Source organism: Microtus ochrogaster, unplaced genomic scaffold (genome assembly GCF_000317375.1).
Source record: "Microtus ochrogaster isolate Prairie Vole_2 unplaced genomic scaffold, MicOch1.0 UNK10, whole genome shotgun sequence".
In the NCBI taxonomy this organism is placed as follows: domain Eukaryota; kingdom Metazoa; phylum Chordata; class Mammalia; order Rodentia; family Cricetidae; genus Microtus; species Microtus ochrogaster.
In genome coordinates, this window is record NW_004949108.1 from 9,532,563 (window position 1) to 9,557,499 (window position 24,937).

The window sequence follows — 24,937 nt, forward strand, 5'->3', positions numbered from 1 at the left end:
GGACCAAACCTGAGCATCTTAGCAGGTTAGGGTACTCGGGACCAAACCTGAGCATCTGAGTTTCATTCTTAGGGACTCCCAGAATAGAAGGAAGGAATAAATAAACACTTGCAAATTATCCTTGGGCCTCCATACTTACACTGCGGCATGAAATCTCAAATAAATGTAAAAAACCTTTTTAATTTTAATAAGATCCAGCAAACTGCACACAATTAAAATGCACAATTTAATTAAGTTGTAATAAATATGTTTAAGTATGAAACTGCAATTCGGAATAAAGAACATATCCATCGTTCTGTAAATTCCCTTGTGTGCTTGGTTTCCATAATCTGGATGGCTCTATATCACAGGGGTTCTCAATCTGTGGGTCACAACTCCTTGATAGGTCTCAATGACCCTTTGAGGGGGGTCACCTAAGACCATTGGGAAACAGATTTACATTATGATTCATAACAGCAGCAAAATTAGAGTTATGAAGTAACAGGGTCAACAACTTTCATAAATGAAAATAATTTTATAGTTGGGGTCACCACAATATGAAGAACTGGTGTTGAATCTAAGAACCAAAATTTTGACATGTTGAATTGTATGTGCTGTATGCATATATGCTTTATATACATAAGTGTATGCAGTATGTGTGTGCATGTGAGTGTGTGTGTGTGTGTGTGTGTGAGAGAGAGAGAGAAAGAGAGAGAGAGAGCGAGAGAGAGAGAGAGAGAGAGAGAGAGAGAGAGAGAGAGAGAGAGAGAGAGAGAGAGAGAGAGAGAGAGAGAGAGAGAGTTGTTTTTTTCAATCCTTTTCACATTTATTTTTTTTGAAACAGGGACTCTTATTGAACTTGGAGCTCATTGATCCAGCTAGACTTGCTGGCGAGGAGCCTATAGAGCTCTGGGGTTGGTGTGTGGCCTTTTATGCAATGCCGGCGATCTACACTCTTTAAGTCTTAACACTTGCAGAGCACTTTACTGGATGGGACTTCTCCCCAGACCCTGCTGAGTCTTTTGAGTCCTGACAAGCATGGATTTCTCACTTAGGTCTTCATTAATTTCTCATTACTTCTTTTGGCTTTTCAGGTATTTTAGATATTTTGTCAGATTTCTATGTATTTTATATCTTAATGTTGTTATAGATGGTATTTTAAAATTTCAGTTTTTGATCATGCTGCTATATATAAAAATATAATTCACTTTTGAATGTTGTCTCTGTAACCCTGCTAGTTGCATTTAACTATTTTAGTTCCTTGTTATATAGATTTCATCACATAGACGGCCTGGTTAAGTATAAATAGGAATTTGACTTCCTTTATCATCCCTTTCTTTTGTTCCTTGATTTTGGCTAGAATCACTGGTACACTGATGGTGAGCATGGACAACCTGCTTGACTCCAAACTATATGGTAAGGACTCAAGTCTTTTTACTTTATACTTAATGTTTTGCATAAAAACAGATATGTTAGCTGACATAATAGCTAGTCTACCAAGGTGGAGTCAAGTTTCCATTTGACTAGGACATACTATGCTAAGGCTGGCTGACAGTTAATATGGGAGAAATCATGGTGCAGGAGAATTGTCTGTATTCTGTCAATCATGTTTTAAATAAACGCTGATTGGCCAGGCAGGAAGTATAGGTGGGAAAACCAGACAGGAAGTAGAAATGATGTAATGAGAACAGGAGAATTCTGGGAAGGAGGAAGTTGATTCCTCCCACTCCTGCCCAGACCACAGAAGCAGCAGGATGTCAGCTGCCCCACTGAAAAAAGGTACTGAGCCACATGGCTAACATAGTTCAGAAAAATGGGTTAATCAAGATGTGAGAGTTAGCCAGTGAGAGGCTAGAGCTAATGGGCCAATAAGCTTTATAACTTACAGAGATCTTTGTGTGATTTTTCTCTGGGACTGAACACCTAGGGGTACGGACAGGACAGAAAACCCCAACAACAAGCAGGCCGGGCCCCCTCATGTTACAAAATCAGGCCTGGAATGGATTTATAGTCTTACTAAGTTTTAGGCTCTGGTGCCTTTGCCCAACCATGCACAACCTAAGCCCTCAAGAATGAACTGAAATAGTAGTCATGTGCCTATTACTCCACAAGCCCTGCTGCCTAGTCTCAGAAGTCCCCTTCACCACAAAAATTCTGACATCAGCAAATGCCTCCAGGAAGGAAAATATCCAGCAATATTAGCTTACTTTGGACAGGCTCTCCCACTTCTTGGAATTTCAATTCATCTAGTCACTGTTGCTTTCACAGCTTTCCAATGTCTTTAAAAATAGAATTTTTGTAATTTCTTGTACTTTTGTAGTAAAAACAATGGGTTATCATGACATACTACCCACCAACCATAGGCCTAATTCCTCCCCATAGTTTTAAATCTGTACCTTTAAAAAACTGGATCTCAAAAATGGTGGGTAGAGAGATGGTGAACACAATTTACCAGTGGAAATTTAATCAATCAATCAATCAATAAGGCAAGGCCAATATTTCCTATTTTGGTTAAAATGCAGAGGTTCTAAATGACAAGGGCACCCCAAATATCAAATATTTCCTGTGAATATTTGAATAGAAGGATAAAATTATGGTATCAAGGATAGCAGTTACTATTTAAAGTGAGTAACTGTTTTTTATCTTCCTATACAATTGTTAATCCACATCCCCACACCACACGTTCTGTACACATTTCCACAACCAAAGAATCTACAAAGGTAGTTATCTACAGCAGATAATTAAATTACAAGGCAGAATCTTCTTGGTTTCCCACAGTGGGACTACAGACAATGGACTTTCTATAATGTCCTACATGGTGCTGTGTAAAACTTAAACAGAAGTAGACAAGATTAACAATTGTTAGACTGAAAATAAAACTCTACTTATCATCCTAAGAAAACAATGTGACTGGGGGAAAAAAATCCAAGTTACTAGCTTTATTAGTAACAACTTAATGTGAAAAATACTAGCACAGATCATCTTAGCTTAGAATATTTTCTAAAGATTAACAGGATAAGGTTGATCAACGTCTCATCAAAAGAACAGAAACAACTAATAATAAAAATGTAGGGTCAAGATACTTACTGATATGCTAAGAGTTTCATTCTTGTGGTCGAAATTCATTTTCCCACAATAAGCCCGCTGAGATAATAAGTTGTCAAAGTATAATTTGCATCGCAATGTCAAACACCTTGAAATAAAATAATTTGACACATTATAATACAGACTATATGTTCGACATGATATAAACACAGACAACTATGCTAATGTTTGGACAATAGCTCTCCATTTTAATAGGTGTATTTAAGATGATTTTCCCTATGTTTTTAATATTTGTGTTCTGGATTTTAACAAATTCATTACTTTTATATCGAGTATTTATAAATGAATAAAGATAGTCTACATTTAATATGCCCCATTATGACAGCCAGTCCATGTGAATGTATTAGTCACCCAAATAGTTTATTCAAGGCATTATTACTCTCAGGCATAAGACAAATCTTGTCCTTAAAGAAATTAAGCTTTAGAGACACCAAGGTAAATAAATATTCATCTTCTTTATCTGCCTGCCTGTTCCCCCAACTTCACAGCGGAAAGAAGGTTAAGGGAATGTTTTAGCCCTTGTTGGTATACTATAAGCCTCATCATTTCTGCTCCACTGTCAGGTGACACTGAACTATTAAGGAAATTAATTCAAGATGTAAGAGCTAGTAAATAAAAAGCCTGAGCTAATAGGCCAAACAGTGTTGTAATTAATAGTTTCTGTATGATTATTTGGCTCTGAGCGTCAGGAAAACAAACAGGCAGTTTCCGCCTACATGTCCTAAACTATATTAACTCTCTACACTCAAAGACAGAGAAATCTAGATTTTCTTGGTTTCTTTCACTGCCTCAACACTAGTAACTGGATTCCAGAACTCCCTATAACATCCTTCAATACTCCAATGTATGGACTGCTTCCATTCACAGGATTTCTATCATAAACTGTCCAAAAATAAGGTTAGAGAGTAGAGAGAAATGATTCTAACAAGTTGGTCATGTTTGTTCTCTTTCTACAACTGAGAAAACAATATTGAAAAACACTTCAGTGTTAAAGCCTCTACTAAGGTAAAACACTATGATGGCTAGTTTTGTCAATTTGACAATCCAGAATAACCTGAGGAACGAGCCTGAGCATACCTGTGATGGATTATCTTTATTGGGTTAACTAAGGCCAGCCTAAAGGACCATTCCTTGGGCACGGGATCCTTAGCTAACGATGTAAAAAGGGATCAGAACAGCATGCATTCACACTTGACTCTTGCTTTTTCCCTGTGGATACAACATAACCAGCTGCTTCAAATTCCTACTCCCTTGACCTGTGACTCCTCTGCCTTGACCTGTGAGCAGAATTAAACACTTCCTCTCTAAGTTGTTTTTCTCAGAGTGTTTGTCCCAGCAACAAGAAAAAGAACCCAAACCAAGAAAGCACAACTTTTACAGAGACTATTTAAATATTAGCTTCTATAACAACAAAGAAACAAACTACATCTGGAAAACATGTACATAACAGAAACTTTATTTTAAATTTAAATTCAAAATAAAAATAGGGAAATTAAATATCACTTTTTTTGTTTGTTTGTTTGTTTGTTTTTGTTTTTCGAGACAGGGTTTCTCTGTGGCTTTGGAATCTGTCCTGGAACTAGCTCTGTAGACCAGGCTGGTCTCGAACTCACAGAGATCCGCCTGCCTCTGCCTCCCGAGTGCTGTGATTAAAGGTGTGCGCCACCATCGCCCGGCCTCACTTATTTTTCTAAAACTCTTCAAAACCCAGACAAAATACATGAAATAAGAGTTTTCAGTCTGGATACCAAATAGCAAAGGCAGTTCCAGTCAAAATGATCTCTGAAAAATAGGAAATGAACTGATGAGCCCTACAAATGGCCCCAAATTACTACTCATTAAAGACTAAAGCAAATGTACACTTTCATGCAGCCTAGCATTTGAGGAGGAACACAACCTAGAGAGCACAGCACTAGAGAGAGCAGAAAGAGACTGTGGAGGACATACCATAGTTGTGCCAATGACCCTGATCGGAAGTATCTTGTTTATGTACACGTACTGAAATACAACCCTGTACCCCATAAATGCACATGATTAAACTGCCCACTATAAACACCTTATTTTAAAAATTCAACAATTAGGAACAGGCGGTAATGGCACACACCTTTAACTCCAGCACTCAGGAGGCAGAGGCAGGTGATCTCTTTGAGTTAGAGGCCAGCCTGGTCTACAGAGCCTATTCCAGGACAGTTAAGACTGTTACACAGAGAAAGCCTGTCTTGAAAAACAAAAACAAAAAAAAACCCAAAAGCAAAAGAAAAAAATATTCAACAACTATACACATGCATTTCAAAGTTTACTGTAGTCCAAGGCTATGATGGAACATTTTATCTTTAAAGCCGTACCTAGTGGCCAGCAAGATGGGTAAAGGTGACTGCTACTAAACCTGGCTCCTGAGCTCAATCAGGACATGTGATGAAAGAAAAAGATGAACTCTTGCAAACTGTCCTGACCTCCACATACTAGGTCATAGCATACAGGACACATATATGCCAAATAATAAACATAAAAAAATTTAAGGCCACCTCTGAATTTCTCCATATATACAACAGCTAGGTATATTTTCATGCATTTCTTTCTAGGAAGTTGATGGTTCGGTTGTTGAATTGCCCCCTAAAGTGTAAAGATCTGAGACTGGATCTCTAGACATCATATAAAAAGCCCCACATAGCCTCAGGCTGCTGTAACCCCAGCACTGAAAGGTGGGGAGTAAACAGGCACAGATGGTTTCAAACCAGCCAAATTGATGAGCTTCAGGCTCAGCAAGAGATGCTAGACAGCAAAAAAAACAAACAAAAAAAAAACTGCAAATTTTTAAAAATTCGGGGGGTGGGGTGGGATTAAGGAAACACACTTGTTATCAACCTCAGGCCTCCACACACATATGACACGCTCTATACACAAACACAATCGTAGAAACTGGGATATAAAGACAAGTAAGAAGCATTGCTGAGGAACTGTACGGGGAAAACATAGGTTAACAGAACTATAGCTGCCTCGGGATAAGAATATTAAAAGCTATAACCTTATAAACTGCCTTCCAGTTTTTATCCCCCCCTCTGGCTTCTTGCGGTGTAAGTAGGGGATCTATTTACTCCTGAAAGAGCATGTATCTTTTGAGTATTGTCTTAGTTAGGGTTTCTATTGTTCTGAAGAGACACCATGACCACAGCAACTCTTATAAAGAAAAACATTTAATTGTGGTTGCTTGTTTATAGTTTAGAGGTTCAGCCCATTATGGCGAGAAACAAGGCAGCATGCAGGCAGACTTAGTGCTAGAGAAGGAGCTCAGAGTTCTTACATCTTGACTCACAAGCAACAGGAAGTGATGAGACACTGGGTGTGGCTTGAGCATATGAGACCTCAAAGCCTACAGTGCCACACTTCCTCCAACAACACCACACCTAGTGCAACAAAGCCATACCTAATAGTGCCACTCCCTTTGGAAGACATTTTCTTTCAAAGTACCATATGTATGTTATTTAGTAGCTTGTTTCCTTGGTTATTTATTCAACCAATATATATCAAGTACCAGCTATATTCCAAGCACAGTTATAAACACTAGACACTGCAGTAAATTAAAAAAAAAAAAAAAAGAAAGGTTTATAATCATGGAACGACACCATTCTAGTAGATCTCGGTAAAGCAATTGAGATAGTGTCTTAAGAGGCCCCTCCAATCTCCCTCAGTAACATACAATTTCCAAGAGTAAAATCAATTGCTCCAGTACTACTAGGTTCTCACTCAAAACACCCTCCTGGGCAATCAAGGTAAAGGATACCTAACAGTAGAAAAGCTGGGCCAGCTTGTTGTTAAGGTCCTTTCAAAGTACTGATTCAACTACAGTTTCTAAACGTGGATCATGCACCCATAGTATCTCATACAGCTGAACTTGAGGAAAGAGCTAATGATTTTATTATTCATATACAATAATGTGAAAAGAAAAAGAGATATACCTTTCAAATGCACTTACCTTCTAAACTGTTGGTATGTTTTGTACCTATGAGTCATTATTTCTTCTAGTAATTTAATGAACCTTCTTAAAGTTCTTACTTTATTATCCAGATCAAGATAGGTTTCTCTTGCTTCCTGGTACTGCCTATTTTATGAATAAAATATTCAGTAAATAAATACAAACATAGAAGTAAAGTTTCAAATATATTTTACTGGAGAAAGAAGGGGAAAGAGTAGCATTGAGAGACCCTAAGAACAGTGATTCCATGAATTTCTAGTCAAAGCATATTCCCACAAAAGAATGAATGCTACCAGAGACAGACAAGGCAAGTGTGAAGGGGTAAAGGAGAAAATACAGTGAGATGGAAAAGGTTAAGTATCCAGGTAAGGCTCAGGGGTGGCAGATCTCAGAAAATACTAGTTAAATGACACTTTCTAAAGATAAAAGGGTCACACCAGAAAGTCTTCTTAGTAACAATGTCAACAAGGAACAAAGGGACACAAGGTCAGTATCGGAACCCCTCCATTCTAAACAACATAGATCAGCGAGGTAAGGAAGGCATACCTACTCAAAACTGCCACAATGGAAGAAAATCAACAGGCTGACACTCTCTCACTAAATCTAAACCTTACCTATTTCAGTGGGTCTGGCTGGCCCACTGAAGACCCAACTGGTCTGATGCTGGCTAATTCAGGACACTATGATTGCACAGCAACAATGTTACAGAGTCACTCCCCCTCCCCAGCTCATTCACACACACACACACACACACACACACACACACACACACACACACACAATGTATACATGATGCAGTACTGAAAATCAAAGCCTGAGCCTTGTATATGATAGGCAAGTATATACTACTGAGTGGCATCCACATCCAAATAATGGAATTTATAAATTTTTTAAAAAGTGTGATATACTGCCTCCAGAAAGTAAATAGTCTGATTTTCTCCCCATTGTTTTGAAAATGAAGCTCAGATTACTTATTTCTCAAACTTGCTTTTAAAAATTACTTATTTATGGTGTGCACCTGCATGTGGAGGTTAGTGGGTACCCAATGTTGTCAGTTCCCTCCTTACATAGAATGGGTACCAGGAGTTTAACTATGGCCAACAACCAGGATTGGCATCTGGTGCTTTCACTTGCTGGACCCCTTCTCTCAGTCTTTTGTAATATAAAAAGGGATTTTGTAGAAAAGCTGTAATTTTACTAATCTTTAGCCATTCTTCAGAGATATGTACTATTGTTAACGTTTCATTTGTAAAAAATAATACCTATAAGGGGCTTAGTTTATTTTCTCACCTTACGTTACAATATAAAAGTAGTAACTCATTTAAAATTACAACAAATATTCCATAAAGCATTTTGATTCATACTGATGAAATCTTTTCAGAAAAGCTTGAACAACCATATGCTAGGTTTCCTCTAGATTCTATTTATTATAGATTCTTTCATTTAATTTTCCTAGCAAACTCTAAGTAATCATAATTGTACACATTATGTAAATGGAGAAGGCTAAAGAAGATTCGATGATTGGCCAGTCATGGCAGTAGACAACAGCAAAATCATAAAGTCCTCTAATTCTCTTAAAGCCTTCCTTTATATCGGTAATGAAAGAACACCCATTTCAACAAGACATCAATGACCTCGACTACTAGTGACTGACTAATTGCATTTGTTTTCATGCATGTGGAAAACAGCTTCTAATTATTCTGACTTGCAGTTCTGGATCACTTATGAAGCTTAATATTTTCCTGTCCATATGATTCTTATAACATAAATTGCATTTATGCTAAAATGTCATTCCATAATTTAGTAATAAGTTATTGTTCATTGCTAGTAATGCCCATCTAACATACTACTTCAGTACAATTATATATTGATGGTAAACTTCATCCAAATTAAATTTACATACAAAATGATTCAGTCTTAATAATATCCATGGATATTACACTAAAGTAGAAAATTAACGATCACTTACTTCATTATTTCTTCTCGATCTCCATGACTAGCATGTTCTGCCTGTATTTTTTGTCTTAACCGATTAATTTCTTTGTCTAGAATTGATGCAGATTTCTTTACTTCTATCCGTTCTGGGCAGATCTGTCTTGCTTGTGACATTTTCTCCTAAGAAATGATATTTAGATCTTAAAAACTTCTTTGTTATGATAATTCATTGTACTAACTCTGTCAAAGCATGCAAAGTAAAATAACTTAAATTTAAGACATACATTTACTATCAGTGGGGTTTTTTTTTTTTTGAAGATTTAATATATTTAGTTATGTGATGTGGGATTTCCCTCCATATGCTTAAATACCATTAATGATTAAAGAAACTGCTCTGGACCTATAGCAGCGCAGAACTTAGGTAGGTGGGGAAGACAGAACTGAATGCTGGGAGAAAGAAGGGTGGAGTCAAGGGATGCCATGGAACGGCCCCCTCAAATAGATGTGCTGAAAATTTGCTGGTAGGCCATGTCATCATGATATACAGATTAATAGAAATGGGTTAAATTAAGATGTAAGAGTTAGCCAATAAGAAGCTAGAGCTAATGGGCCAAGCCATGTTTTAAATAATATAGTTTCTGTGTGATTATTTTAGCTCTAAGCTAGCTGGGCAGCCAGGAACCAACAAGCAAACCTCCTTACTAATGTGTATGTGTGTATGTATGTATAGATGCCTGTGGAGGCCAGAGATGTTCCATTCCTTCCCCCTCCCCCCCCCGGGGCCAGAGTTACAAGCAGTTTTGAACACTAGACATGGGTGCTGAAAAGCACATTCAGGTTCTGTGGAGGAATACTATAAATGCTCTTAGTTGCTCAACCAGCTCTCCAACCCATATTAATGTTTTTCTCCTTGCTTTTACATTGAAGAAATAAATTTCCCTGTCATTAGAAATGTGCCATCTTTAAGATGTACTCTGAAGAACAGAGGGATGGAAAACACAGACCATCCTGTTTATAAGCAATGAAAAAGAAATGCAAGTATTTTCTCATACAGTATCTATTTTATATCATAATGTATTGTATAATGTTTGAAACAAATATGGGAACAGATTAAGAGTTCCACTCATTTTCCTTACGACATAAAGCAAAGATGGAATCTACCTCTTCTGGCTAGAAGACTATCTTCAATTTATTCCCTAAAAACCCAGTGGCTGCTTAGCTATGAAGAGGCACGGCTGGCAGGAGTTAAGCCCTGCCAGCACACACCCCAGTGATGCAGAGGCATAGTCCTGACATTCAGTGGCATGCACTTATAGAGAAATATCTAATGAGAGAGCCACATTCTCAGGCACTGAGACACATTTTGAAGGATACTAAGTCTCCCTGTTAATTTACACAAGTACCTGCAGAAAACAAAAACTCAAGACAATTTGTTTATTTTTCTAGAAACATGAGATTGGGGAAAAAAGGCTCATAAGAAGCAAGTAGGAAAGACAACATAGCAAAATGGAAGGAAGGATGAAAACAAGAGTATAAGGAGCAGAGAGATATGGGAGAGCGGGGGAAGATAAAACTAACCAAAATGAAATATGTATAGAAACTTCATATGGAAGCTTATTACTTTATAGTTAAGGGGCTTCTTGGAAACCTCCAAACCCAGGCTATTGCCAACTCTCCACAACTGATGGACCTACTGCTGAAGACAACATCTACAAAAAGATGGAAAGAAAATCACTGATCATGGAGAAATCTAACTGTTATTTACGCAGAACTTCACCTCAACTAACTAGTGTTCGTGTACTGGAAGGCACTCTACACACATACCAGAGGAGAAAGGTTAGCCCCAATGTAAACACTATACAGACCCTTCAATCTACAGTGGTGACCTTTATGCAAGATACATTGGTAAAATGATGTCATAGAAGAGGAAGTTAAGTAATCACTATCTGAATAGAATTAAGGCCCACTCCATGAGATGGAACCCACACACCGCACTGAGTGGCCAAGCACCTGAGACTAGATAGGACATAGACCTATGGGAAACCAAAATACTTCTGTTATGCTAAAGGAACATAGCAATAAAATTGCTTCTAACAACATTCTACTATATTCGTAGATCAGTGCCTTGCTCAGTCATCATCAGAGAAGTTTCCTCCTAGAACAAATAAAGACTCACAACCAGACAATGTGCAGTGTGCAGAGAAGTGGGGCGGGGAGGGCTTCAAACACTCCATTCTAACTGGGATGTCTCCATCAAAACTTTCCCTTCAGGGTTCAGGAACTCTGCAGAAGAGGCAGAAAGACTGTAGGAGCAGCCACATGGGATAGAGAACACCAAAGAAGCAAGGCCTTGCAGACACAACAAGACTGACACACACAGGAACTCACAGACTGTGCTAACGTGTACAGAACCCGCAAAGGATCTTACTGCTAAGACAACAGACCCAACATTAACCCAGAAGCTATCTCCAAATGCTAACACACACAGATGAAGATCCCAACGGACTTCATCTAGGTATACAAACCACACTTAAGAGCAGATCTCATGCCCAACAGCAGATGGTCAACAAGAAACAGATCTTTTGCATTATGGTTTCTGATTTTGTCTTTATAGGCTTTCTGTGTGTGAAAATGTGTGTCTCAGCATCTGTACATGTTTGCGTTTTTTTTCTCTTCTATTTGTTTTGTCCTATTCTGGTTGCATTGTATTTATTATTATTTTTAGATCTCTATTTTCTAATAATAAAGAAAGATTTTCTATACATAATAAATAAATAAATATTTTTTAAAAAAAGGGCTGGAGAGATGGCTCAGTGGTTGGGAGTATTGCCTGCTCTTCTAGAGGTCCTGAGTTCGGTTCCCGGCAACCACATGGTGGCTCACAGCCATCTGTAATGAGGTCTGGTGCCCTTTTCTGGCATTCAGGCATTACACACAGAAAGAATATTCTATACATAATAAATAAATAGTTAAAAAAAAAAAGAAAGAAAGATAATGTGTAGATTTTGGTGAAAAAAGTGGGCAAGATCTGGGAGGAATTGAGGGAGGGGAAACCATTATCAGAATATATTGGATGAAAAAAATCTAAAAAGTAAAAAATAACAAAAACTAAAAAGAATTACAAAAATCTTAATGATTCAAGTTGTAGATAAAATAATTTGAAATGAAAAAAGCAAATCAAGAGCAGGGCGGTGGTGGTGCATGCCTTTAATCCCAGTACTCAGGAGGCAGAAGCAGGCAGATCTCTGTGAGTTCGAGGCCAGCATGATCTACAAGAGCTAGTTCCAGAACAGGCACCAAAGCTACAGAGAAACCCTGCCTCAAAACAAAAAGGAAGGAAGGAAGGAAGGAAGGAAGGAAGGAAGGAAGGAAGGAAGGAAGGAAGGAAGGAAGGAAGGAAGGAAAGCAAATCAAACCATTGGCTAACCTGTAACTCCTTTTCCTTCATGTCGAGTTCTCTTCTCTTTTTATTTAAGGTATCCAAATGTTCTTTCTGTTTATCTTCATAATGCTGCTTTCCTCGTTTTTGGCTATCCACTTCAGAGTCAGCAAGATTTAATTCATCCTGTTTCAATAAAGACCATATAATCTATAAAGAAAAGTGGGTGATCTGGGGCTCTGGGAACAGGGGACAACTTACTTACCTGATAAAGTGCCCACTGCACTTTTTAGCAAGGGAAAAAACCCATACACCAAGTTCTCTCTGAGTGCACTCACCACCTCCCCACGACACCTCTGACTAACACTGGGTATACTCCCAAGTTCACTATATTTGGCAGCTGCTAACATATTACAGTGGGAGTCTTAGGAATTCAATTATTTTGTTTGAAAATCATCTTGGCTTTGTTACTGACAGCTGGTATGACATTCTGAGGAGGAGGAAAAACCTCCTGCTAGTACTTGATTACAAGTAGGTTTACCAAAGAACTACGCTCCTACCTTACAACAATTTGAAGGCAAGGCAAAAAACAAAGATAAAAAATTCTTAATGTCTTTTATTGAACTTAGTTAAGAACTCCCAATTCCAGTGTTTGCTGGACCTTAGGTATTAATTAAGAACAGAGAATTCAAAATAGAAATTAGAGCAGTAGAGAATATAATAGACACAGAGAGGGAAAGCTCAGAGCTACCGTGCTTGCATTGCTAGCACAAGAAGTCCCGAGTTTGTCGCAGCAACATATACAAAGCAGATCAAGAGCAAATAAGCCCAAAACATGGTTTGTTCTTCATTCCTTTCTAATTTTAAATCTCTTGGGCAAATAATTTATCTGCTAACCTTCTTCTATTCTGCTTTAGCACATCACTATTAATATTTTGAGTGACCCTGTTCAATTCTTTTATCTGTGTAAGATTTTCAATGTTACCTTACTTTTATTATAGTTTCATTGTTGCAATTCTTTTTTTTTTTTTTTTTTTTGGTTTTTTTTTGAGACAGGGTTTTTCTGTGGTTTTGGAGCCTGTCCTGGAACTAGCTCTTATAGACAAGGCTGGTCTCGAACTCAGAGATCCGCCTGCCTCTGCCTCCCGAGTGCTGGGATTAAAGGCGTGCGCCACTACCGCCCGGCTCATTGTTGCAATTCTTGAGACCAAATTTTTATTTTACCTATTCAAATTTTTGACATTTAAAGTTTCATTCCTTTTCTTATTTTAAGGCAAAATACTAACTTTGTCTTATTTTTCATTCTTGGGTATTTTGTAGGCTGATACTTATTTCCTCTAGGACCTGTCTTTTCTTATTTTTTATCTTAGCCAATAGTATTGCTTGTATGAAGAAAAACAAAAACTTTAATGTCTAAATTGTACATCCCTAATAATCAGTTCATTTGCCAGTGAACTGTGCTTTATCAATGAAATTTCAAATTGTGAAAACAGAATTACTCATTGGCATGGCATTAACAATAAAGTGCAGGATAGCAAAACTATCATAAGAATTGAAATTCAGTTTATTAACTTATATATAAATAATGAATTAGTTTGATTTAATTCACCTCACTTTATTTCCCTAAATATAGTCACAAATAGTATATGCTTGAAATAAAAGTCAAAGGAAAACAGCCCAGAGCCATGTGTGATGGCACATGCTGCTGATCCTACCAATCGGGAGGCAGAGAATGACTAACCTCCTAGTTCCAGACGTTAATAAAACAGAGAGACCCTGTTCAAAACACATCAAAGAAATCAGTCTCAAATCTAACTACGATGTGATGATAAACAGCTTAAATCACAATTTATTTCGAGCTGGCTCTCACAGCTGCTAATTCATGAATAACTAAGTTAAGGTGGGAAGATTCCAGCAGAGACCGAAACAAGCATTCAAAGATACCCCTACCGTTGCTGCTTCTGGAAGACAAAGGTTTTGATCCAATTAATCATTTTTCTAAAGTCAAGAGCTGAATATTTTGTAATAACTGGCTTAATTCAACAATTTATGTTTATATTTACAACTAACCTGTGAGGATCTCTAAGTTTGTTGGTAATAAGCTGTAACAGAAAAGAAAGAACTGTACAGATACCTTGAGTGGATCTGCCAGCTCTGACAGCTGGTTGATCTTTAATTTAATTGTATCATACTTGTTCTCTGCTTCAATTTTTAGACTTTTAAGGTTCTCCATGTTTTCTTTTTGTTGTTCCATATTTTTCTCAACCATCTGCATTTTTATTTTATTTTCCTCAGCTTCATCTTCCTGATAAAATTTAAAGAACATAGAGTTAAATACAAGTTATCCAATAACAACAACAATATATATACATATACTCTGAGAAAGGACAACAGGAAAAATCAGAGCTACGATAAAAAACAAACAAATGAAACACTTTCATGCTTAAACAGAAATTTACAAGGTAGGGCAAAAAAGTTCAAAAGAAAGAAGGAATTGCATTTATCAGTCAAGTAAAATAATCTACTAGCTTCCTTTCAAAATGTACTTTGTATAAATCAGTATTTATTCTGTGATAATATGGTACTGGCTAAGTAAAAAAAAATTAAAATATAACCTATGCTTTTATAAAAGGTAGTTTATCAGTAAAATAAATGAATAAAAGGAAGGAAACAAGACTAATAAAACTCAACAATCCTCATTAGCTAAAGCTCTGCAGCGCAGGAACCAGAGCTGCTGCTCACTGCTTACTGTAAGTGACAAACATGCTGCCACTCATCACGTAGGACGTGAGTCACGTGCTCCTTTGTTGTGCTCCAGAAAAGGGTAAAGTGGATGTCACAAATAGAAGGCTAGAAAACTTAAGTATAGAAAAACATGTAATGAGAGAGAGAGAGAGAGAGAGAGAGAGAGAGAGAGAGAGAGAGAGAGAGAGAATATGAATATGAACCTGGAAAAAGAAATCCAAGTTCAACCCTGACTGACTGGAAATAAGAGTCCTGACCTCCCTCAGACCCCAGTCACGGGGAATGCCAGGCGCTTCTCTGAGAAGCAGAGCTCTCAATACACTGTTTAGATGCACACACTTTGCTAACGTGTACTGTATGTGTTAGAAGAACAGGGCAGTGGTGGCTCGCACCTTTAATCCCAACACTGGGGAGGCAGAGGCAGGAGGATCTTAGTGAGTTCAAGGGCAGCCTGGTCTACAAGTGAGTTCCAGGACAACCAGGATTGTTACACAGAGAAACTCTGCCTCAAAAAACCAAAAATCAGAGCCGGGCGGTGGTGGCGCACGCCTTTAATCCTAGCACTTGGGAGGCAGAGGCAGGCGGATCTCTGCGAGTTCGAGGCCAGCCTGGTCTACAGAGCTAGTTCCAGGACAGGCTCCAAAACCACAGAGAAACCCTGTCTTGAAAAACCAAAAAAAAAACCCAAAAAACCAAAAATCAAAAGGAAAATAAAGTGACACTTGTGACCCAAAGAGCTAAGTTACAGTTTTCTCCTTTACATTGAAATGGAAGAAACGCATCTTACCAAGGTTGCAATATCAACAGACTGGTGTTCTTCTATATTCTCAAGTTCCCGAATTTCAGAAATATTTTTTCTTATCTTCATCTAAAAAGGAAGTATTTAGAATTTAACAAAAACTGAAGTCCTTGGAAGACTATTACACTACGAAGCTCTACTACGCTTATCTCACAGCAGGGTGCAGCAGTCAACAAAGGAGACATCGGTATTCCTCCATAACCAGGTGAGAGTGCTTCCCATTCTACCATGATCCTTCTCACTACTAACCCAGAGCCATGCAGACAAGATAGACGAAATCTACCTTAGCATTCCAAATAACCACACTACTGAGTCTATGAGAGAAAATGCTTCTCTAAAGTAACAAATGGTTCAAATTATTGAAAGATCACTGTAGAAATACAGTGTCCTTCTCAAAGACCCAAATAATTCCTGGGAGATCTGGGAGTCCATGCAGTTAAAAGTATTTTCAGAAAAGCACTGTAATATTATCCACCATTTTTTATCAACGCTTTCTCTCAAATTTACAGGTACCTTATAACTGTACAAATCAAAAATCAAAACTTTTGTTTTCATTTCTAAGTACTACTGGGCAGTGAAAATACCTTTAATCACAGCACTTGGACGGCAGAGGCAGGCAGTTCTCTGTGAGTTCAAGGCCAGCCTGGTCTAAGTAGCAAGTCCAGGACAGGCAGGGAAATACAAACAAACAAACAAAAAAACCAAAACAAACTTTAAGTACTGATAAGATACAACAACACACTAGTGCTGTCTAGTTTTGCCTCAACTCGACACAAGATAGGATCATCTGTAAGAAATCACTAGTTAAGAAAATGCCCTGTACATATTCCATACTTTCCTTATCCATTCTTCCACTGAGGGGCATCTAGGTTGTTTCCAGGTTCTGGCTATTACAAATAATGCTGCTATGAACATAGTTGTGTTGGACTCTAGTGTCCAAACACCGAGAAGGAGTAGCCCCCAGAGACCACCTCACATACCACAGCCGATGCAAAAGCATGAGGATTTTATTAATTCTGTCATGACAGGGTCCCTCAGCATTCGGGAAACCAAGAGACCTCGAATAGCGGGTACTTTTAAAGGGGCCACAGAAGCAAGGGGGGTTGTTCTTTGACTATTCTGATTGGCTTATTCGAGAGGGCTATTACCAATAATTGACTGGAAAGCTGTTGCCAGATCAGATGAGGTAAGAGGTCATTTTGACCCCGTTTCCCAGGGGACAGAACCAAAACACGTATATGGGTAATTGTTCAGGAACTGAGCACGTGCGAGTGTAGCTGTTAGGTCCTTGGTTCCCAGGGGAGGAGGGGAAGCACTATGGCACAGAGGCTGAGAGAATTCCGAATTGTCAAAAATGGCTTCAGGATTGTCTTAAAGTCTTACAGTTGAACAAATGCTTTTGTCATATGATAGGGCATCTCTTGGGTATATTCCCAAGAGTGGTATTGCTGGATCCTAGGGTAGGTTGATCCTGAATTTACTAAGAAACCGCCACACTGACTTCCAAAGTGGTTGTACAAGTTTACATTCCTACCAGCAATGGATGAGTGTTCCCCTTACTCCACACATCCTCTCCAGCAAAGGCTGTAGCCATACTAATGAATATCTTGCATATCACCATAGAAACTTCATGTGGTGATGGATGAAGCTAGAGACAGAGACCCACACTGGAACACTGGACTGAGCTCCCAAGGTCCAAATGAGGAACAGGAGGGAGGACATGAGCAAGGAAGTCAGGACAGCGAGGGGTGCGCACACCCACTGAGATGGTGGGGCTGATCTAACAGGAGCTCACCAAAGCAAGCTGGACTGGAGCATGTGATCAAACCGGACTCTCTGAACGTGGCGGCGGATAAGGAGGGCTGACTGAGAAGCCAAGGACAATGGCATGGGGTTTTGATCCTACTACATATACTGGCTTTGTGGGAGCCTAGTCTGTTTGGATGCTCACCTTCCTAGACCTGGATGGAGAGGGGAGGACCTTGGACTTCCCACAGGGCAGGGAACCCTGACTGCTCTTTGAACTGGAGAGGGAGGGGGAGGGGGTGGAGGGAAGGGGAGGGAAATGGGAGGAGGTGGAAATTTTTAAGTAAAAATAAATAAAAAAATGTGAAAAAAATAAAATTAAATAAATAAATATTCTTTCTTTATTCAAAAAAAAAAAGAAAAGAAAAGAAAAAGAAAATGCTCCGACCAGTTTGTAGTGCAATTTCCCGATTGGTCACTAATATAAAAGGACCCAGCTCACCATTGGCGGTCCTGGATGTCCTAAGAAAGCAGGCTGAGAAAGTCATGAGGAGAAAGACAGTAAGCATACTCCCCTGTGGCTTCTGCATCAGCTCTTGCTCCTGTTTTTGCCTTGTGTTCCTGCCCTTCAATGATGGACTGTGATGTGGAACTTTAAGCTCGAAACAAAACCATTCCTCCCTAATTTGTTTTTGGTCATGGTCTTTTATCACAGCAATAGAAACCCTAATTAATACAACCCATAAAAGAAAGTTATGCCTAAGAATACAAAGGGGATTGAGGCCAAAATATTTAAGAAAATGAATGACAAAATTATACAATTAACTTTGAAAACCAAAGGCCATTATTTGTTTTTGTTACCTTTATTTCTTTATAATGTAGCTGGCACCTTTTAAGGAGTTCTTCATTTCTTTTAATATCCTTCTCAAGGGCAGACAAATGGTGCTGAAGATTTATTATGTGGGCCTTTTTATTTTCAATCTCAGTCTCCAAATGACTTGAAAGAAAAAAGAAAAAAATACTCTTTTATTAGATACCCTGCTCTTTTACAACAAGGAAGTTTATTTGTAATAACTTAGTTACAAAACCCTATTCCATCAAACCAGTTCTATAACCCTATCAATTATTTTATGAAGTTACTAAGTTATTAGTGAAAACTAGCAGAAATGTCAAAAGATCATCTAAACATAAGTTTTACTTATTTGATTAACAAATATTAGATACAAATTCTATTCTTCAGGAATTATGCATGAAGGTAGGTGAAGGCAGAAACAGGACAAAGATTCAATCCCTCAAAAAGAAGACAACCAGACTATATGCAACATTAAATATGGACAGGACGAGATACTTTATGTCCTCACAACTACAGGAATGCAAATGTTGCTCTGGACAAATGTTTTTACCAGCTAGGTCAGCTGGGTAGAGCACAGGAGCACAAATGCTCAAACACACAGGTGGTGGTGACAGAAGATTGAACAGAATAGTTTAACAACTCTTGTTTAAGAAAAACAAATGTTAAGAATATGTAGGGAGTGGAGGGAAAAGAGGACACGGAGATGGAAAACAAGAAAGGCAGAAGCCACAACCATGAAAGGTCTCTTTGCAACAACGGAGCTATAGTTTCAGTGTTCTGCTTTACTAGTTTACACAAGATAAAGAAATCTGTTACCTAATAAGACATACTAAACACGAGCTAAGTATACAAGTTGCTTGTGTGAGATGAATGTACTCCAACCAAATAGTGATTATCAGTCTCTAATTCCGCACTGCACTTTGCTGGTTTCCACAGTACCAATCACGTATAAACTACCCACCACTCCTTAGCACATTTGGCAAGCACTAAGTAGTTGTTGTTTGAAGGAACAAGTGAAAGCATGAACTCTGGAGGCTACTTCAGCACTGCCTATCAAACAGTTTCATCATGCAGTTCAACAACACACAGGCCCTAGGAACCTACTCACACATCATATGTGCTTTCCTCACGGGACTGCTTTGGGATGAAACACTAAACCAAGGGCTACAACATTCACCTGGTGGTTTTTTTTTCTCCTCAACCTTTTCCTACACTAATCAAGAAATTTTATTTAAAATTACCAAAACCTTATAATAACTTCATGCTACTTTAATAATCACATGAAAACTAGTTAGCTTCTGAAAACGAGAAACTTCAACAAAGCCCTCGTTTCCTTACATTGCAAGTCACTTAGAACTTAGAATCCTTTGACTTTGGCTCAGTTTTTTTCAGACGCCCTTCCTTTCCCTCTCCTTCCTTTCTTCTGTGGAGCTGGAGGGTGAATCTGAGACCTCGCACATAGTAGCCAGAACTCACAAGCAGCAAGGACAGCACTAGCACTAGATCTTTATCTTAAGCCAATTTACTATCAACATATACTAAATCATTAACTAAGGCCTAACCTATCACTTCACCAAAGAAAATTAGTTTTGTTGGGAATTCAAGATATCAATGATACCAAAATTTTTCTTGCAAACCTCTCTAATTTAATTAAGGACATGACTCTTTTAACTTCTCAATTGCTTGTTTCATTTTTCTATTTGGACACTGGGTTTCTCTGTGTAGCTCTGGCTGTCCTAGAACTCGCTCTGTAGACCTGGCTGGCCTCAAACTCGGAGATCCATCTGCTTCTGCCTCCTTCCATCATTTCCTTGACTAACGTGCACTCCCACCTCCCCCTCCTGATTTAACTTTTCAACTCACTCTGTACCAGCCTTATTTTCCTAGGCCTATGTTTTTGCTTTTGGTTTTTCGAGACAGGGTTTCTCTGTAGCTTTAGAGCCTGTCCTGGAACTAGCTCTTGAAGACCAAGCTAGCCTTGAACTCAGAGAGATTGCTGCCTCTGATTCCCAGGTGTGATTAAAGGCATGCACCACCACCGCTCAGCTCCTAGGCCTATGTTTTAGCTGTGTCAACTGATCTTTCTTGTTTTCTCAAACAATGTCTATATATGAGACAAATAAGGAAGGTTATGTCTGAATGTAGCTCAGCATGCTGAACTTTTGCTTAAAAAAAAAAATCACTGTGACTCAACAGTGAGCAGCAATACAGCTCCGTTTCTTCCACATGGACTGCTTCAAATCTCTAATCCATTCTTTGACAGGCGTGAACTAGTCTTTCAAGTACACGTGCTGCCCAAGGAAGCACTAGTCCCCACTCTGTACAGTGTCCTTACAGCTTATGGACAGGAGGCTCTGTGTGCACATCAGCTGTTGAGGACATTCTGTGTATTTGGTACTCAATATTACTGTCAAAATATATGCTAAATTCCACATCAAGTGAAATAAACTTTTAAGACCAAACACTTAGATAAATCACAATACTTCCCTGAGAGAATCCCTATGGGAAGGCTGTTAAAGAAAACAGAATCCAAAGGAGCATAGTGGGAAAATAAAGCTAACTTAATCAAACCTTATTTCAGAATCCACATCTCTGCTTAGAAACTTGGGCCTTGTGTTTTCAGATGAATAATAACGACCTGCAAACACTTGATCACCGTCAGCAGTGAAAGCTTCTCTACAATTTTTAGGTGGCTTTTGGGACTGCATGACTGCACGAGCTACAGAATTATTCTAGAATAGAAAAGAAAGTAATTTTAAAAACACTGTCAACATATTTCTCATGGATATACTTCAAAATTTTATCTACTGGTAAGAAAATTTAAGTATTTTTACTTAAACATGGAAATAATTCCCAAAATAATAATGTATTTCTGAAATACTTTACAAATACCCCAAAGTAACAAGTCTCTTGGGGAACAATCAACTGCACAAACAACCAACTCTATATTATCCTATAGATTTTCCCATGTGGCCGGGCGGTGGTGGCGCACGCCTTTAATCCTAGCACTTGGGAGGCAGAGGCAGGCGGATCTCTGTGAGTTCGAGACCAGCCTGGTCTACAAGAGCTAGTTCCAGGACAGGCTCCAAAACCACAGAGAAACCCTGTCTCAAAAAAACCAAAAAAAAAAAAAAATTTCCCATGTGATGATAAAACAACAGAAACATATCTACGAAAAAGTTCAGTTATGAAGATTTTGACTCATTTGCCTTACTTTGATCAGCAGCACTGTCTCTATGCTCCGCATGTCAATCAAACTATTTGCAACAACAGCATTGTCTATTTCTAACGCTGTCAGAACAGTTGGAAACTCCGGATGGTAAGCAGCTCTAGAAAACACAGGGGGAGGGCAACTTAACAAACTTTAAACAGAAAAAAAAAGAGCAAAATCGTGCAATTTAATGGGTAAGTAGACTATAGTGAGAGAATATGAAATATCTGTTAATAATTTGAAGACATGTCTGTAAGAGATTTATTTATTTACTGAACAAGTACACTAAAACAGTGTGTGAAGACACTGCTCTAAGCACCTAAAAAATACAAGCTCATGTAATGTCCTAACAACCACTATAACATATCCTCTCTATTTTTTGTGATAAGGATGCTTCAGAGAGCTTAGTAAGTTCCCTAACATCCTAAAGATACTTAAGTGGCAGGCTAGAATTTAAAGTTGGAAATACTGATTTAAACCCAGACACACAACCATCATGCTCAAAATTGATAATAGCAGTTGTAATTTATTTTAACTGTACACAAACATAAAAGTTAGTTAATAAAAACACATTTTAAATAGTTGAATAACTATTTCACTGAATAAATGGAACTGGAGATGGCTCAGCAATGCTTAATATCTGCAAGGATGAAGACATGAGTTCAAATCCTCCACATCCATATAAAAAGCTGGACACAGCTGCAAGCCCATTACTGAGTCAAGCAGATACCAAAAACTCGCTCACCAACAATCATTTCATAAACAAATAAAATGCATCTTAAGTATCTGATATAGTTGATGTTCTAATAGTTGTTCTTACATATGCACAAGTCCTCTTCAGTACATTTACGACAGCTAGAAATTATTAAACCTACTCCCATCATATCAAAAAGGCTCTTATCAATAGCCAGCCAACAATAAAAATACTACAATTTAGATCTTTCCACTACTTCAACAACTTTGTATTTTAGCACATTAGACTTGATGCCAGCTAACAACACACTGGCTTTGCCGTCACCCACATCTGTTTTATTAAACTATAATTTCTATAATTTCACAATCTTATACAAACTTTTTCTCAGGCTCTGCCTGTAAAGCGTGAATATTTTACAAAGCCAGCTACATTTTCTCCCAGGCTCCACTTTCTACAAAATAATTTCTCAGCAGTACCCTCAACTGCTTCTCTCCTCGTCACACCTGCACGTTCAAAAACTTAACTACTTTAGTCTTAATAAAGACAGTCTTACTGACAACTATAAAGCCATATTATTAACAAAAACCACTGCAGCTACCACAGTTGTATATTTTAAGTGGAGTATCAGTCAACTTCCTCAGTGATTTGCAGGAGTTGGTTTAGACTTTTCAACGGCATAATTTCCGAGCCTCCTACAACTCCAGTACAATGCCCTCATTCTCAGCACGTGAACTGTATTATCCACTGCCACCCACAAAAATTAACAGTATACTGCACAAACTTAGTTTACCTTCATACCCTTCCACAGTATACTGTAAGTCAGAGCTGCTATATATTGCTATCTCTGGAAACACATTGGTTGGAAAACACCAGGTCAGCCAGGCAGTGATAAGCATTCCTGGTCACTTGGCCCCATGGCAAATCACAGAATAGTTCACACAACTGTTCAGGACTAAACAGGGAGCTGGAGAGGTGGCTCAGTGCTCAAGTGCTTGCTGTTCTTACAGAGGACTCCAGCACTGACATCAAATGGCTCACAACTGTCTTTAACTAAAGCTCCAGGGAATCAAATGTCCCTTTTTAGCTCGGTGGGACCTGTACTCATCTGTACAAACCTCAAGACGTCCTACCCCATTAGTTAAAAATGAAATAAACCCTTCATTAAAACAAACAATATAACAGGCACAAGGAGGCATTCTCCCTCACACAACTTTGTAAAACAGCTTCCAACTTCCCTATCTGGAACCTATCAGGCAAGCAGGCCACCAGTTCAGGTGTGTTTCTGTCCTTAGACAAATTCATTAATTAAAGGACTAGTTATTTACCATGTTTCCAATCTCACTAACACATGACTTAATGTTGTGGAATATTAGTTTGGGAAGTGTTACATTTGTTTATGCTGTGGAACATTGGTTTTTAATGATGCAAAGAAGTATTGCATTCTTTTATGTTGCATTTGTTTAACTTTGTGAAGCTGTGTTACTCTGCCTGTCTAAAAGACCTGATTGGTCTAATAAAGAACTAAACTGTCAATAGCAAGGCAAGAGAAAAGATAGGAGGAGCTCCCAACAGAGAGAATAAATAGAAGGAAAAGAAGGCTCGGAAAGCAAGAGGAGGAGCAAGAACAAGGAGAAGAGGATAGAGAGGGATCAGTCACCTGGCCACACAGCCAGCCATGGAGTAAGAGTGAAAGCAAGATCTACAGAAGTAAGAGAAAGGTAAAAGCACAGAGGCAAAAGACAGACTGGATAATTTAAGAAAAGTTGGCCAAGGTGAGACCAGGCATTTATAAGTAATATTAAGACTCCATATAATTTACTTAGAAGCTCCCAAAAGAGTAAAGTTAAAAAAAAAAAGACCAACCACAACAACTTAATGACCCCCTCATTTGAATTACACCTATATCTTATGATATAAATTTAACTAATACTTAGAAAGAAACAAAGGCAACTATATGTTGGCATCCAAATTTACTCAAAAATAAATCAGGTAGCATTAGACTTACAAAACAAACAGAGATAAGGATTTATGAAAGTGAAGATAGCAAGGAATCAAAATTCAACCTTGGAACTCAATACATTTATTTTCTTTCACCTTTACTGTCCCTATAAGAGGAAAATAGCTCTTTAAGCATCCTATGAAATACCTTTTTAATCGTGCACATGATTAAGCAAAACCAGAGACAGTATTTATCTGATTACCTGAGTCTCACATCATATACCTCACTCCGAAATTCAGAAACAATTATCTGAGGCCGAGAGGTCCCTGGCGGATAAAATTTTTTCATCAATGACTGAAGTACTCTCTCATCAGCATGATTATGGCAACAATACGCTTGCAGAAGTCCTTTCAAGCAAGATTCAATGGCCAATGCAAGTTCTGGATCCCGCAGATGAATGCAAGCACCTAAAAGTGATCCCCCCCCACACACACATTAAAAAAAATTATAGGATTCATAAATATTTAAGTCATATAGTCCTACACAGAGATCACTACCTAGAAGAACGTGACAAAAGTT

General features: G+C 38.3%; 1 protein-coding gene across 2 annotated transcripts in view; it reads right to left on the reverse strand.

The window, feature by feature from the left end:
- The window catches only part of Smc6 (structural maintenance of chromosomes 6), a 61,115-nt gene that overhangs the window by 7,040 nt on the left and 29,138 nt on the right, over positions 1–24,937 (reverse strand). For both annotated transcript variants that reach the window (XM_005366551.3, XM_013353531.2), the window contains 10 exons: positions 24,621–24,825; positions 21,729–21,843; positions 21,086–21,246; positions 18,523–18,658; positions 15,904–15,984; positions 14,506–14,676; positions 12,420–12,557; positions 9,027–9,172; positions 7,058–7,183; positions 3,067–3,172 (listed from right to left, as the gene is read on the reverse strand). In XM_005366551.3, the coding sequence (XP_005366608.1) occupies positions 3,067–3,172; positions 7,058–7,183; positions 9,027–9,172; positions 12,420–12,557; positions 14,506–14,676; positions 15,904–15,984; positions 18,523–18,658; positions 21,086–21,246; positions 21,729–21,843; positions 24,621–24,825 (1,385 nt within the window). The remainder of the gene's footprint in view (positions 1–3,066; positions 3,173–7,057; positions 7,184–9,026; positions 9,173–12,419; positions 12,558–14,505; positions 14,677–15,903; positions 15,985–18,522; positions 18,659–21,085; positions 21,247–21,728; positions 21,844–24,620; positions 24,826–24,937) is intronic.